This window comes from Oreochromis aureus, linkage group 18 (assembly GCF_013358895.1).
Source record: "Oreochromis aureus strain Israel breed Guangdong linkage group 18, ZZ_aureus, whole genome shotgun sequence".
In the NCBI taxonomy this organism is placed as follows: domain Eukaryota; kingdom Metazoa; phylum Chordata; class Actinopteri; order Cichliformes; family Cichlidae; genus Oreochromis; species Oreochromis aureus.
The window spans coordinates 1,814,604-1,832,002 of NC_052959.1; the positions used below are offsets into that span (position 1 = coordinate 1,814,604).

The following is a 17,399-nucleotide window of genomic DNA, read 5'->3' on the forward strand; positions in this document are numbered from 1 at the left end:
TGCCTTAAGAGCACCACTATAGGTATGAAAAGTATTGGTTAACGGAATGTGGGTTGTTAGAAAGAAATTGATTAAATATTCTTTAGACAATAGTCAGAGATGAGTTAAATTCAGTTTTATTTATATAGCCCCAAATCACAACAACACTTGCCTCAAGGTGCGTTATACTGTAAGGTAAAGAGCCTAAAAGAATACAGAAAAAACCCCAATAATCATGTGACCCCTCTGAGCAGGACCTTTGGTGACAGTGGGAAGGAAAAAACCCCTTTTAACAGGGACTGGTGGTAGAACCAGGCTTCCCTGTTACAGGGAATAATGAAGGACATTTCTGTTACTGTACATCTTTAATCATATTCTTTGTTGTCTTTATTTCATTGGAGATGCATAAATGCACAACAAAAAATTCTGGCACAACTTCAACTACTTCCAAGGTGCATGGAGAGGATGAAAGAATTCACAATGCAGGAAGTCCAGCAACACTTATGGGAAGATGAACAACTTTATTGACTGACCAACGCGTTTCGGCTTGTGGCCTTCATCAGGGTCATAGTAAAACATTGTAAAAGATTGCTTAAATACAAGACAGGAAACAGAAAAAAATCAAATTAACCAATCACATCTTCATAGATAGATCAGCTGACATATAACAGGTAGGTATTGGTTAATTGGTTAAGTCACGGTTAGTTAATGGTTGGTTAGTTTAATTGCTTTAATGCCTAAAAAAAAGATAATGGTGAATTTGGATGTTTATCATTGAAGTGTCTTGCAACATAGCTGGTTAGATCTATCAATATAAAGCGCCTTGAGGCGACTTTTGTTGTGATTTGGCACTATATAAATAAAATTGAATTGAATTGAATAGATCATTCCTCTTGGTTGAACTTCTGTGTTCATTAATTCGATCTTTTAAATAGAAATCCCTGCTTACTGAATTCACCTTCTCTTCTGCAGATCTTAACCAGTCCTCTTTGTACTTTCTTTCTTTAAATTTGTTCAACATCTCTTCTTTGCTCTCATTATATTCATCCAGAATTTCACAGATACGCTTGAGTCTAATCAGTTGGCTTACAGGGAGACTCTTTTTGAGGTGGTTCGGATGGGATTTCTATTTAGCAACTAAGAAATCTCCAAAACTTAAACTTAACCTTGTCTTCTGCACAACCTTTACACCAAAAACCAGAACAATTAAAGAAATAATTTTAAAACACTGGCATATCCTTCAAAATGACCCAAACTTATTAGGTACCTTTAAAGAACCACCAATGATAACCTACAGGAGAGGAAGGAATATTAAAGATAGGCCTGTTAGAGCTTGCCAGGACACTAATACTCCAGGTAAAACCCTGATAAGCCATAACCTGCAAGGTAATTTCATGTGTGGGTCATGCATTATTTGTCAATACACCAAAAATGTTAAATCATTCAAAGACCCTATAAGTGACAAAACCATTGACACTTTAGAGACATAAATAAGGACCTTTTAACAAATGTGTTCCCATGTGATGACATCCTCTTGTTTTTTAATTCAACTACTGCACCAACCTACTTTTTTAATTAAATGCTGTCCTTTGTAATCCTTTTAGCTTTTTCATTTTTGGTATATTCATAGTATTCTTCTTATGTATTTCACGCATGTGTTATTTTGAGACAGGTGGGGATTATGTCTTCCCCCCCCGTCCTCATCAGTAATGATCTAGTCCAGTATTTACATGGGTGTGACTTAACCAATTAACCAATACCTACCTGTTATATGTCAGCTGATCTATCTATGAAGATGTGATTGGTTAATTTGATTTTTTTCTGTTTCCTGTCTTGTATTTAAGCAATCTTTTACAATGTTTTACTATGACCCTGATGAAGGCCACAAGCTGAAACGCGTTGGTCAGTCAATAAAGTTGTTCATCTTCCCATAAGTGTTGCACACAAGATATGTCAAACCTTAGTAGTAAAGTATTATGCATTATTTTATAAAACACACACATACACATACGCAACATAAGCATAAACACATATATATAAACCCCAAACAGAAGCCCCCCCCACTATAAAACTATATATACACAAATTTTTCCTTTCCTACTTTTTTCAGGTCATCCACGTTTTTTCAATCAGCTCTCTTCAGGTTTGGATGTGATTGGTGTGGCCGGCGAGTGGTTGACCTCAACAGCCAACACGAACATGTAAGATCTCAAAAAAAGTCACGTTACACAAAAGTTATACATTGATTTGCATGTCATTGAGTAAAAATATTGAGTGAAATAAGTATGCGATCTCCATTCAAAACATGACTTAGTACTTGGTGGAGAAACCCAGAGAAGCACAGTAGAAATCATCTCAGGAGGGATTTTGGCCTCTTCACAGAAAATCCTTTAGGCTTCCTGGCTGCCTAATGGACAGATTTTCTATAGAACTAAGGTGTGTTATGCGCAGTGTTGGAAAGGTTACTTTTAAAATGTATTCCATTACAGAATACTAAATACATGCCCCAAAATGTATTCTGTAACGTATTCCGTTACGTTACTCAATGAGAGTAACGTATTCTGAATACTTTGGATTACTTAATATATTATCATGTTGTTTACAACTACGTGAATGTACTATTGCTGTGATTTATTACCAGTGTTGGGGAGTAACGGAATACATGTACCGCTGTTACGTATTTAGAATACAAAATATGAGTAACTGTATTCCGTTACAGTTACCGTTTTAAAAGGTGGTATTCAGAATACAGTTACTTTGTTGACATAAATGGATTACACGGCGGTACTTCCCTGTTTCATATTGTCGCGGGTCAGGACTGTTTGGGTTTGTTTGACAGCTACGTTCTGTTGTTCCAGGCGGCAGCGTTACGGTTGCCATGGTTACAGGGTGACGCTCTCTCTCTGCGTGTTTCCTGGGTGAGAGAGCGCTTTTTTGTTGTTGTGCTAAGCTAAAAGGCAGAATGCTACAGGCATGGCCCTAAAGAATGTAGCCTCATGGGCAGTGTACTCAGTGCTGCAGGGAGAATGGACTACCATTACACGTTATGTGTCTGTGAGCGAGGGAGGAGAGAAAGGAAAAGTCCGAGCTGTCACGGAGCAAAACGGGAGCTGGAAGCATGTAAATATAATAATAACCACTGCAGCCAAGAAGAGTGCCTGACAAGCCCAGCTGTAAGTAAGCTATTAAGACTCAACTGTACACTGTGTTCGTGTTTTCCTCCGGAAACAATAAGTTCCGTTGGAGCCTTTCAACGCCTCTCTCTGTTTCTGGCAAGCAAAGTTGATCCAGACAACAAAGTAAAGCTAGTTTTCGGCTACCAGCCCGACACGGAACCCACCGTATTAGCCAGAGGTCCCTTTACTACTGTTCGTAGCCGCGGACCTTCAGTATCAGTAATAAATCACAGCAATAGTACATTCACGTAGTTGTAAACAGCACGATAATATATTAAGTAATCCAAAGTATTCAGAATACGTTACTCTCATTGAGTAACGTAACGGAATACGTTACAGAATACATTTTGGGGCATGTATTCAGTATTCTGTAGTGGAATACATTTTAAAAGTAACCTTCCCAACACTGTTTATTACTGTTACTGAAGGTCCGCGGGTCCGAACAGTAGTAAAGGGACCTCTGGCTAATACGGTGGGTTCCGTGTCGGGCTGGTAGCCGAAAACTAGCTTTACTTTGTTGTCTGGATCAACTTTGCTTGCCAGAGACAGAGAGAGGCGTTGAAAGGCTGCTCCAACGGAACTTATTGTTTCCGGAGGAAAACACGAACACAGCGTACAGTCGAATCTTAATAGCTTACTTACAAATGGGCTCGTCAGGCACTCTTCTTGGCTGCAGTGGTTATTATTATATTTACATGCTTCCAGCTCCCGTTTTTGCTCCGTGACAGCTCGGACTTTTCCTTTCTCTCCCTCCCTCGCTCACAGACACATAACGGTACGGTAGTCCATTCTCGCTGCAGCACGGACTACACTGCCCATGATGCTACATGCTTTAGAGCTATGCCTGTAGCATTCTGCCTATTAGCTTAGCACAACAACAACAACAAAAAAGCGCTCTCTCACCCAGGAAACACGCAGAGAGAGAGCGTCACCCTGTAACCATGGCAACCGTAACGCTGCCGCCTGGTACAACAGAACGTAGCTGTCAAACAAACCCAAACAGTCCTGACCCACGACAATATGAAACAGGGAAGTACCGCCGTGTAATCAATTTATTTCAACAAAGTAACTGTATTCTGGATACCACCTTTTAAAACGGTAACTGTAACGGAATACAGTTACTCATATTTTGTATTCTAAATACGTAACGGCGGTACATGTATTCCGTTACTCCCCAACACTGGTTATGCGAGTGTTTTAGTGTGAGTGGGTTTATCTATTGCTTTGTTCTTGTACAGCGCTTTGGGCAAACTTTTTAAAGTTTTTAAATGTGCTATATAAATAAATTGGATTTGGATTTGGAAGTTGTTAAATGTAGAAAGCTGTCCACAAAATCTGTTTGTTCCATTCCAACTTGGCAATTCTAAAAAATTGTAAAGGAACATCAGTGACAAGCTTATAAACCTGCGGCAGGCTGGAATTTGTTATAAGACCTTCAGTGAAAAGCTTGGTGAGAAGGTGGAAATGGAAGAAATATAAAATGACCTTTGACCTCTGCTTGTTAATGATCTGAATGCAGCTGAGACCACACTCACCAAGGACACTATTGGTGACACACTAAGCTGTAATGGATTGAAATCTTGTTGCAACTGCAAGGTCCCCAAGCTCTTGAATAATCAAGACCCTTCTTATCTTAAAGACCTCATAGTACCATATCACCCTAATAGAGCCCAGAGCCCTGAGCTTTCAGGCCCCTCCTCTGTGATTTGAATTTATAATTCATTAAATAAATATGGACAATCATTTCAACCTGGAAAAAGAAGTGTTTGAAGAAACAATTGAAATTACCATTACACTGATGCCGATGAGTGTGTGTAAACTTACATACTAGTGTATGTATATACAAAAAAAATGGAGGAACACTTTGAAAACACACCAGGTGTTTTGAACAGAATGTTTTAAGAACAAAAGGATGCTGCGTCATGATGGATTTGATGGATCAAGCTACAGAGGGCTGAATTCAAAGGCACCCAAAAAAATCTAATCTATTTTTCCGGAAATAAATGAAAGCAACTCATAGTAGCAACAGGCCTGCTCCTAACGAGATGATGGACCTAGACCGGGGCATCACTGAGCCCTTGGACAGTCTAAGGTGCAATCTGGTGGCATCAGATGCATTGAAACATAATGTAATAAAGGGTTTTTTCTGGATTCATATCAGGTGAGTGTGTGGGCCAGTAAGTGATATTAATTCCTTCTTCCCCGGGAAAAGCATGCATACGCTTGCCACAGAAGGCATATGAGGCATTGTTGTGCACCATGAGGAACCCAGGACCCACTGCACCAGCGTAGGCTCTGACAATCCAAGGATTTCTTTCTAATACCTAATGGCAGTCAGGGTGCTGTTGTATTTGTGTATCCACCTTGAGGAATCACCAGTAAAACACTTCTTTCTTCAATTATTATTTATTAAAGCAGGCATTGAATGACTAAATATTATCATGTGCATGAATCTCTTTTGTTCAGAAAACCACAGGCTGTAAACCAGTTAGCGGCAATCAGTCTTCACAAGAGAGTAGCCCCCCTTGGAGTTCACAGAGTTTTATATGAGAATGTGCAGCTATCTAACTGGTTAAAACTGGCTGCGAGAAGCTGCTTATTTTACAGGCTTTATTTGTAATAGAATTACATTTCTATGTAATTCTAGAATGTACATTTCTTTACCAGGTTCACATATGAAGTTTCGCCTGTTTTCCTCCTCATTGAGGAGGTTCTGCTGAAAAAAATGCGAAGCATTGTGGGGTGGGCTGATGATGAGGGTGACGGACTCTTCTGTCCAGGTAAAAAAACAGATATGACAAAAATCTGCTTCAATAAGTTGAAAGTAAACACCTTTAGATATGGATAACTGACTAATTAAAGAAAAAACCTGAACCTTTGACCTCTATGAATGATAAAGCTAATTTTTTATATATTGTGGTTATTTTATGCACTAAGGGGAATTCTTCACACTCTTCACAAATCAATACAAAATTGATTTGATTGATTACTGTTATTGTATGATGAGATATTTCTGTTCTAATAAAGGGATGGAAATCCACAAAGAGCAAAGGAAATGGTTTGGGTTAAAATCTGGTTGAGATTATAGGACATATTCATTATGATTGTTAATTAGTACTAACCCTAAATTTGATTTAAACCTAAATAAAATGAAATTAGATTTTCTGTTATTAGAATAGTAATACGCATACATTGAAGGCTATAGAATGTTAATTCAAATTAACATTTTGATTAAAAGGAAGAAATAAATGACAAGCTGTCAAGGTCCAGTGGTTTTTTCTTGTTTTTTTGTTTTTTGTTTTTTTTTTACCACCCATCCATGTTTTTGAGTCTTCTTACTGTGCTGACTTTGTGACTCCAAAACTACATTGCCACAATGGTGGTACAATATATGCATTTTAGAGTGTCAGTAGTTAAAGAAAGGTATACAATAGACTAACTGTGCATTCTGTTTTCTATAGGAGGCACGATATCCAATCTGTATAGCATCCTCTTGGCCAGATATCACTTCTACCCAGAGGTGAAGACCAGAGGGATGGGAGCTCTGCCTCGGCTGGCCATGTTCACGTCAGAACATGTAATCATAACTCGCACACTCCTTCAATCTATGGGCGTAAGCCCTGCAGGGTCACATGAAAGTGGCATTATTTAGACTTCTTGCATTGTTTCTGGTCTAACATGACTGATGTTCATTTTTGCGTTTAATAAGACCTCCAAAAAAAGTTACAGTACTTCAGTCCAATTACAATCCAAGTTTCAAGCCACCCCCCATTTCTTTGTATTTTGCTAGGAAAGTTGGAAATAGGTTCAGTGAAGAATGTGCAAACATAAAGGGAAACATATAGGTAATATGATATAAGAAAAACCAGAGTTTCTACAATTCTAAAATAAAAAAATGAATATCACTATTTTGTAAGAGTACCTTAATTCTTCAGCACAGCCTGAACTCCCTCAGGAAGGCATTCTTCAGATTTCTTTAAGTAGTCTTCAGAAATCCATTCAAAGGTCTACTTTGAATGTTGTCTGTCTTTTGTTCTGTTCACTGTCAAGAGCTGCTTCAACAATAAGGTCACGGTTACTGGGAAGCCTGCTCATCACTGATAGTTTTCCCATTGTGTGTTTCCAGATATGCTGTTACTATTTAATATTATTGTTATGTTAAACATGCAGAGTGGCTGTCAAGAAGGTGGCTTCCTGGTTCATCTGCTGAACTAGGTGCCCTTTTTGGGCTTGAATGGTACATAGGCCAGCATCAAGTGGTGTGATGAACTAAACTTTAAAAGACTCTCAGAAAGCTGAGCTGCTCAAGATGAGCACTCATAAGAATTTCAGGAAAATTGGGTTCTTTGGAAGCAAAGTGAAAATACATAACTATGCCAATGAAAAAGAAACGAAGGGTGGCACTGGCTCAAAACCTTTGCATTGCACTGTTTATGGTTTAGTGTTTTTGTCAGTGCAATATCCTGCTTGTGTGCAGCACAAGTGAAACAGAATTACAGAATAATAAATATAAACAAGCACCTGCAAATGCCTTAATGGAATCACTATGAGCACTTCTTTCAGTTGAATCAAAGGGTTAAGTTTTTTTCTTGATATTGAAGTGAGACAAATAAAGATGAAAGGCTGTCTCTCCTTCTATTCAGAGTCATTATTCAGTAAAGAAATCTGCAGCTGTGCTGGGCATCGGCACCGAGAATGTGGTTGTGGTGAAATGTGATGAAAGGTGAGTAAGCTGCATGTTAACCACACCTGACATTAACCTGGCCTAATCAAACATGTTTGCTCACCTGTCCCAGTTTTTTCTGTATTCATTTATATGTTTTGCTAAAACATTTCCAATAGGAGAAGATATTTGATATTATGTTTCATAGATATTAAAAAACAAAAGACAATAATAATAATTTTATAGTGATGTGTGTCTTACATTATATTACATAATTTCCTCTGATTCTGATACACTATATTAAAATATATTGCATATATTTGGCATAAATAGATTTGATTTTCATGTGTTATAGATTAATGAAAGGGAATAGCACATTTCAATGTACTGAACATTTATCCACTTTTTGTTTAAGAGGGAAAATTATTCCTGCAGCACTTGAGACTTCCATTGCCACAGCTAAAGAAAAGGTATGAATGAAAGGTTTTTTAAAATATACATCAGTAAAAACAATCGTTGTCAGTACAAATCCCTGCCTCTCTCTAGGGTTTGGTTCCTTTCTATGTGAATGCCACAGCAGGAACTACTGTGTATGGAGCCTTTGATCCCCTTAATGCCATTGCAGACATCTGCCACTCACACACACTCTGGATGCACGTTGATGTAAGTGCTCTCTACACCTCTCCTTGCTTTCACACAGAGGACATTATTTACAGTGTAACCTTTGACCTACACCAAAATGTTTCCCTGAAATCAAATGCATTACATTGTGCATACTTGCTTTTTGTCTTCAGTATGATTTAGAGTCCATGGTTGGACTATGTAAATAGATTTATGCACCTACTTCAGGAGTAATACAATATACACTCAAACCAGTCTCTCTTTGTGCATAATTGTATATTATATATAAGTGTATTATGCATTTGAGTTGAGTCTTTCATGCACCAGTTTTATTTGCCCTTTTGTGTGTTTGAGAAAAGAGAATCTGAAATCTAAAATCAGGAAGTACAGATTTCCGAGTGTTGTGTGCAAACCACTAGCTTCATGCAAATAAATTTGATGTTGTGTAAGTTTTCAAATTACTGCTACTTATAACATTTAAAGTACTTTTTGAGACAGTGTAATTAAATTTTATTTACATAGCGCCAATTCACAAGAACATTTATCTGATAAAGCATTCAAATGTGACTTAGAGTCACATTTGACTCATATTCATCTTGCCATAACCAATTTTGTACTCTGTAAGGAAGACTGAATCAATATGTTGATCATTTACTAACAAGGACATCATATTATATATGATACTGTAGCTCCTGTGAAAACTAAGGCCTCAAATCAGAAGTACCTGACTCCGTGGTATAATTCTCAAACACGTAGCCTAAAGCAGATAACTCGTAAGCTGGAGAGGAAATGGCGTGTCACAAATTTAGAGGATCATCATTTAGCCTGGAGAAATAGTTTGCTGCTTTATAAGAAAGCCCTCCATAAAAGCCAGAACATCTTACTATTCGTCACTGATTGAAGAAAATAAGAACAACCCCAGGTTTCTCTTCAGCACTGTAGCCAGGCTGACAAACAGTCAGAGCTCTACTGAGCCAACAATCCCTTTAACGTTAACTAGTAATGACTTCATGAACTTCTTCACAAATAAAATTTTTATCATTAGAGAAAAATTACCAATAATCATCCCACAGATGTAATATTATCTACAGCTACTTTTAGTACCATCGATGTTAAGTTAGACTCTTTTTCTCCAATTGATCTTTCTGAGTTAACTTCAATAATTAATTCCTCCAAACCATCAACGTGTCTTTTAGACCCCATTCCTACAAAACTGCTCAAAGAAGTCCTGCCATTAATTAATGCTTCAATCTTAAATATGATCAACCTATCTCTAATAATCGGCTATGTACCACAGGCCTTCAAGCTGGCTGTAGTTAAACCTTTACTCAAAAGCATCTCTAGACCCAGCTGTCTTAGCTAATTATAGGCCAATCTCCAACCTTCCTTTCATATCAAACATCCTTGAAAGAGTAGTTGTCAAACAGCTAACAGATCATCTGCAGAGGAATGGCTTATTTGAAGAGTTTCAGTCAGGTTTCAGAGCTCATCACAGCACAGAAACAGCTTTAGTGAAGGTTACAAATGATCTTCTTATGGCCTCTGACAGTGGACTCATCTCTGTGCTTGTCCTGCTAGACCTCAGTGCTGCGTTCGATACTGTTGACCATAATATCCTATTAGAGCGATTAGAACATGCTGTAGGTATTACAGGTACTGCACTGCAGTGGTTTGTATCATATCTATCTAATAGACTCCAATTTGTACATGTAAATGGAGAGTCCTCTTCACCCACTAAGGTCAATTATGGTGTTCCACAGGGTTCAGTGCTAGGACCAATTCTATTTACATTATACATGCTTCCCTTAGGCAGCATCATTAGAAGACATGGCATAAATTTTCACTGCTATGCTGATGACACGCAGCTCTATCTATCCATGAAGCCAGGTAACACACACCAATTAGTTAAACTGCAGGAATGTCTTAAAGACATAAAGACCTGGATGGCCGCTAACTTTCTGCTTCTTAATTCAGATCAAACTGAGGTTATTGTACTCGGCCCTGAAAATCTTAGAAATATGGTATCTAAGCAGATTCTTACTCTGGATGGCATTACCTTGGCCTCCAGTAACACTGTGAGGAACCTTGAGTCATTTTTGACCAGGACATGTCCTTCAATGCACATATTAAACAAATATGTAAGACTGCTTTCTTCCATTTGTGCAACATCTCTAAAATTAGAAATATCCTGTCTCAGAGTGATGCTGAAAAACTAGTTCATGCATTCATTACTTCCAGGCTGGACTACTGTAATTCTTTATTATCAGGATGTCCTAAAAACTCCCTGAAAAGCCTTCAGCTGATCCAAAATGCTGCAGCAAGAGTCCTGACAGGGACTAGAAAGAGAGAGCATATTTCTCCTGTTTTGGCTTCCCTTCATTGGCTTCCTGTTAAATCCAGAATTGAATTCAAAATCCTGCTCCTCACATACAAGGTCTTAAATAATCAGGCCCCATCTTATCTTAATGACCTTGTAGTACCATATCACCCCATTAGAGCACTTCGCTCTCGCTCTGCAGGCCTACTTGTTGTTCCTAGAGTATTTAAAAGTAGAATGGGAGGCAGAGCCTTCAGTTTTCAGGCCCCTCTTCTGTGGAACCAGCTTCCAGTTTGGATTCAGGAGACAGACACTATCTCTACTTTCAAGATTAGGCTTCAAACTTTCCTTTTTGCTAAAGCATATAGTTAGGGCTGGACCAGGTGACCCTGAATCCTCCCTTAGTTATGCTGCAATAGACGTAGGGTGCCGGGGATTCCCATGATGCATACAGTGTTTCTTCTTTAGTCACCTTTCTCACTCACTATGTGTTAATAGACCTCTCTGCATCGAATCATATCTGTTATTAATCTCTGTCTCTCTTCCACAGCATGTCTTTATCCTGTCTTCCTTCTCTCACCCCAACCAATCACAGCAGATGGCCCCGCCCCTCCCTGAGCCTGGTTCTGCCGGAGGTTTCTTCCTGTTAAAGGGAGTTTTCCTTCCCACTGTCGCCAAAGTGCTTGCTCATAGGGGTCATATGATTGTTGGGTTTTTCTCTGTATGTATTATTGTGCGATCTACTGTACAATATAAAGCGCCTTGAGGCGACTTTTGTTGTGATTTGGCGCTATATAAATAAAATTGAATTGAATTGAATTGAATATTCGGTAGTACACAGTCCAATAATTTACACTTCCTGCTCCCAAATCTAAATAGTCAAGTTTTAAGGGGTGTGTAATAAATTCTAGAAACACATTTGTAGAAACATAGCTGGTCTGTCTATCTGTGTTCTTTGATTCTATCCCTCCAGGCAGCTTGGGGTGGAGGCCTGCTGATGTCAGACAGACACAGAATGAAACTGCAGGGCATTGAACGGTATCTATCCAAATATTCCCAGTCAGTTCACACAGCATATTTCCACTGGAACACCACTATTAAGAGCCAACAAGCAATTTGAGAGCCAGCTCAACAATAAAGCAAAGCAAGGTTTCAAATGACACTGAACATAATGATTAGTTGAACTGAAAAGAAAATAACATACTCACAATCCAGCTTAACCACAGGAAGCATTTATGTTTCTATATGATTGAATATTGCATCGTGTTAGTACAGAGTGGTTGAAGTGCGTCATTTTTTTTTATTATCTAGCACACAATGAAACCCTTCCTTTATTAACTGTCCTTCCATATGGAAAAGCCATCTGTGTTTATTACTGAGCCTCTCTTTGAGGCCTCCCAAAATTTCATAGAAGGTAAACTCAGTGTGTGCATTGCACAAACTGAGAAAAGACTTTACCGGTAAAGGTAATGTTGTGTATCTGATGTCAAACTTCAAAATGAAAAACAAAAATATTAGCAGATTCAACAAGATTGTGACAATTTACATCCTATTGCAAGATCTTCTTCATATGTTTTTCACATGTATCCACTGACACAACAGTGCAATCTCACCACAACATTAGAAGGTCAAATTTAAGCAAACACATCTTTTCCAATGCCTCCCTGTCCCGGGGGTGAAAGGGAGAACATCTGGTTTAATTGGCTGTACCGCCAAATCTGTTATTTAAATATAGACATGTGTGGTATCCATAGAAAGGTCAGAATCTCTGTGCAGGAAGTGTACTTCAATATCAGTTTACAAAAAATCTCTATTTTCTCTCTCTATTGTAAGGTACACCCACTATTCTGCCTTATTTGTTTGCTTATTACACACCAGTGTACCGCTGTGTATAGTGTTTTCGGCCACTGTTTTCTTTTTTTCCCCCAAAAATGACCTCTGCCAAGAAAGCCTAATTTTTGCTATTCAATACCAGATTGCTTCACCGCAGCAGCATTAATCTTTGCACAGGTAATGTCCATATGTTGATTCATTGTTTTCTTCAGTTTTTGATCTACTGTAGCATATTTTCAAGGGAGCTATATGCTATAAAAAGACCAGGCCAAGAAAAATTCCTATATATTTTTGTGTTTTATCCAGTGGCATCTGCTCTGATGCTTGCACATCTGGTTAAGTCTCACAAGTGTAAGCTTTATTTGGGTACAAGATGGTTTACACAGAGTTTGTAATTGCAGAGAAATAGTCAATTGTTTTTGGGCAGTTGCAGCTGTGGGGAAAAGATCTCAGAAGAAAAAACAACAACAAACAAACAAAAACAACATCAAATTACAGTAACAATAAACCTTGAGTAGAGGCCTATCCAAGAGACATTTGCAACACAAACACAAACTATAAGTTGATTAACTCCAAGGTCGGCAACTCTGAGTTTTCTGTTCCAGAAGACCTGATCAGAATTCAGTCAACCCATTGAATTAGTTCAATGAGTTTGTCCATGCAGAGTTAAGCACATGTGTGAGTACAGAAAGAAAGCCATCATCAGTGGCGCTCACATACCATGGGTTTGGGACAAATAAGCCATTCTAAATGGATCCAGAACAGATCTGGATTGGATGATGGAATGAAATGACAGAGTTGAATTAGAGTCAGCTTCGCCTCATCCACAATTGGTTTAAGATCTGTCCTGTTTTGCAAGTGGACTCCAACACAGACCCAGTTTGCTGATCCATTATGGAGTCTGATACCTTTGGGTAGATCTGGTTCTGAGTCACTGGTACCTGGGTAGATTCACTGAAACTGCTTTACGTTACCTCATTTACTGGTTAAGTTAACCCTTTTTCTGGAACAGAAAACCAGTTGTTAGTTTAACCTGCTTCTTGGAATACACCTCAGGTTGGTTGGGCCACTAAGTCCTGATCAACAATGCACACCTCCACCTGCTGCATAGTACAAGGGAACAGACTTGACGGAGAGGAAAAATAAAAACTACTAATATGAAACATACACATTGCAGTATAAATACTAAAAATTACTACCCTTGTGAGGTTTTTTTTTTTTTATGTCTACCACAACTATGTGCCACATATTTTTGTTTTCTGTTTATTTTTTGTTTCATTTTCAGAGCATGTTCAGTGACTTGGAATCCACACAAGATGATGGGTGTCCCTCTGCAGTGCTCTGCCATACTGGTCAAGAAAAGAGTAAGAGATTTGCTTTAATCTGGAGTCAAGACTGCTATTGTCAGTCTGTATTTTCCTCTGTTGACCACTTTAATGAAGCAGATGTGTGGGCTTCAGTTTTTCCAAGACTGTTTGGTTAATTGCTATAAAATGTTTTTAGAACATTAAGAAATAAGTATGTTTGTGATGTTTTATGTTATCAGGGTGTTTTGTTCAGCTCCAGCCTTGAGACCACAGCTGGCGCCGAAGTGGTAGCCGCATGAAATGATGTTGGTTTTTACTTTAGTGGGAACAACTCATGTGAGTTTCAAAGTTGTTCTAGCAGTCCGACACTGGTCGGACTGCTAGAACAACCGGACTGATAAGCTCCTGTTGGAGAGCCGTGAGCTTCTCCATGATGTTATCAGTCTTGCGCTCAAAGAGCAGATTCTGAGAACTCACTACTGCCGTGAGCTTCTCCAAGATATTATCCAATTTTCGCTCAGAGGTCTTATTCTGAGTGTTCACGGCAGCCTCAAGCTTCTCCAAGATCTTATCCGTGCTGCGTTCAATGAGCCTATTTTGAGAACTCGTGACTCGTCCCATCGTTTCAATCACAGCGGGCAGCCTTGTGGGGGTTTGAACAGCCGATTCCGCTTTCTTTAATCTTCGATAAGCCAGGGCCAGGCCAGCTCCGATCAGCAAGAACCCTGTTATCATGGTTCCGAATAGGTAGATGTCTTCAATGTCCTCAATCGACAGTCCCGCCAGGCACACGACCCTCCAGTTATGTCACCCGTCCATCGTGTATCCGGCAGCGAAAGTTCCTCCAGGACACTCAGGCTCACCCGAGCCCAGACTTCTCGTTGGGTGTCAATTGCATTCAGGGACCATTTGATCAAATCCATAATTCCTATTTTAGGTTTTAGAGAGCAGACTGTGAGAGAGTGTTCCAGGGAAAGAGTAAGAAAATACACAAGACAAGACAAGGACACAAGAAGCTAAGCAGGTAAGATAAGGGAAGGGAGAGGAGAAAAGTGCGACCGCCTGCGCCAAGAGCCAGAAGAGAAACATATGTCTTGAATTTCAGATTACTTGAAAGTAGCCACCCTTTGCTTTGTTGACAGTGGCTTGGCCTTTTCACAGTGAGCTTCATAATTTAGTCACCTAAAATGGTTTCACTTCACAGGTGTGCCTTTTCAGGGTTCATTGGTGGAATTTCCTTCTTTCTTAATGGGGTTGTGCAGCAGTCAGGTTGGTGCACAGCTGACAGTCCTATTTGACAACTGTTAGAATTCATATTATGGCAAGAACCAATCAGCTAAGTAAAGAGAAACCACAGTCCATCATTACTTTAAGAGCTGAAGATCAGTAAGTTTGTAAAGCGCTCTAACGAAACAGGCTGACATGAGGACCGCCCCACGAAAGGAAGACCAAGAGTCCCCTCTGCTGCTGAGGATAAATTCATCCAAGTCACCAGCCTCAGAAATCATAAGTTAACAAAACCTCAGATTAGAGCCCAGATAAATGCAACATAGAGTTCCAGTAGCAGAAACATCTCTACATCAACTGTTCAGAGGAGACTGTGTGAATCAGCGCAAGAAACCACGACTAAGGAAAAGCAACAAGCAGAAGAGATTTGTTTGGGCCAAGAAACACAAGGAGTGGACATGAGACCATCTGTGCTTTGGTGTGATGAGTCCAAATATGACTTCTTTGGTTCCACTCGCCGTGTCTTTGTGAACAGATGCATGGTTCCCGCTGTTAAGCATGGATGAGGTGGTGTGATGGTGTGTGATGGAGATTTATTGAAAATTGAGGGCACACTGAACCAGCATGGCTACCACAGCATCCTGCAGCCACATGCTATCCCATCCAGTTTGTAGTTAGTTGGACCATCATTTATTTTCCAACAGCACAATGACTCCAAACACACCTCCAGGCTGTGTCAGGGCTGTTTGACCAAGAAGGAGAGTGATGGAGTGCTGACCTGATGGCCTGGCCTCCACAGTCACCTGACCTAAACCCAGTGGAGATGGTTTGGGATGAGATGGAGTGCAGAGTGAAGGCAAAATGGCCAACAAGTGCTCAGCATCTCTGGGAACTCCTTCAAGACTGTTGGAAAACCATTTCAGGTGACGACCTCATGAAGCTCATGGAGAGAATGCCAAGAGTGTGCAAAGCAGTAATCAAAGCAAAGAGTGGCTATTTTGATGAATCTAAAATATAAAAGTTATCATTCATAGTTTTGATATCTTCAGTGAGAATCTACAATGTAAATAGTAATGAAAATATTGAAAAAACCATTAAATGAGTAGAATGTGAATGTGTGCCCAAACCTTTGACTGGTAGTGTAGCTTCAACAACTCTTTCTGTATCTTTGTGGAATGGGTCATCAACTTTACCCCACAGTCTGTAACTCACCCTTCTTATTGAAAATGTTTCCATTCTTCAAGCATCCTCTCACTCTCCAGGATTCTGTTAAACAATCTGTTTAGAAAGTCCACTTTCCATCTCCATATCTCCATATATGTTATTTTAGCCAGCTAGCTAATAATGGTCAGCTCCCAAAATTACAGTTTATTTATTAATTAAACTGTGTTTACAAACATACCCTTAAACTCTAAATAGAAAATGCAAACAAAAGCTATCACAAACTGTACATTTTTTTTATTTACACAAATACAATAACCTTAAATATTTAACAGTAATAACAATAATTTTATATCACACCTCAAATTGGTAGTCAGGATTCTCAATCACTGAGCAAAGGCCAGGAAATGTACCAATATATTTTGATTTCAAGGCCATCTAAAGAAATTAATAAGTAAATTCAAGCAAGCAATAACACCTCTGCAAAATAATTAGCCAGTGATAATTAGTGTTACTAGCCTCCTGGACAAATGACTAGTGCAGGCAAATGCCAGTTGCCTATGCAAACAAAAAATGTGATGAATGCAGTCTAACTGTATGTTAATGCAATTTATAGGAAACATAGCTCAGAGCTGAGACCTTAGCAAGCTTCTGGTAGGCAGGCAGGTAGTCACAATGTAGTGGCCCATCTGTGTAGTTTCCGCTTTACTTTGTATGAATGATTTCTGCCTCTTTCATCTTCAGGGTCTCCTACAGGAGTGTAATAAGTTGGGGGCCCAGTACCTTTTTCAGACGGACAAACCATACGATGTGAGCTATGACACTGGAGATAAAAGCATCCAGTGTGGCCGACACGTTGATGTGTTTAAGCTCTGGCTGATGTGGAAGGCAAAGGTATTTTTTAAAGTACAACTAAAACCCCAATGTTGGTGTGGGTGAGTGAGCGGTAGTGTTAGTAACATATTAAACCGCTCTGTATAAATGACGTTCTAACCTTTACCTAAGCCTAACCTTTCAGTATAAGCATATCAAACATTTAGCAAACAAAAGTAAAATTATTTAAATATAATGGAATATCATGAATTCTTTTTTATAGTAATTTGTTTTTTGCAAAT

The 17,399-nt window shown here is 39.1% G+C and overlaps 1 protein-coding gene across 1 annotated transcript in view; it reads left to right on the plus strand.

Annotated features, from left to right (window-relative positions):
- gad3 (glutamate decarboxylase 3) overlaps window positions 1-17,399 on the plus strand; it is a gene marked incomplete at its 5' end in the record, with an annotated part of 29,162 nt that overhangs the window by 8,949 nt on the left and 2,814 nt on the right. The window contains 9 exons of the mRNA XM_039602375.1: window positions 2,090-2,180; window positions 5,823-5,935; window positions 6,617-6,732; window positions 7,799-7,878; window positions 8,234-8,288; window positions 8,365-8,481; window positions 11,730-11,794; window positions 13,875-13,953; window positions 17,029-17,178. Of these exons, the coding sequence (XP_039458309.1) occupies window positions 2,090-2,180; window positions 5,823-5,935; window positions 6,617-6,732; window positions 7,799-7,878; window positions 8,234-8,288; window positions 8,365-8,481; window positions 11,730-11,794; window positions 13,875-13,953; window positions 17,029-17,178 (866 nt within the window). The remainder of the gene's footprint in view (window positions 1-2,089; window positions 2,181-5,822; window positions 5,936-6,616; window positions 6,733-7,798; window positions 7,879-8,233; window positions 8,289-8,364; window positions 8,482-11,729; window positions 11,795-13,874; window positions 13,954-17,028; window positions 17,179-17,399) is intronic.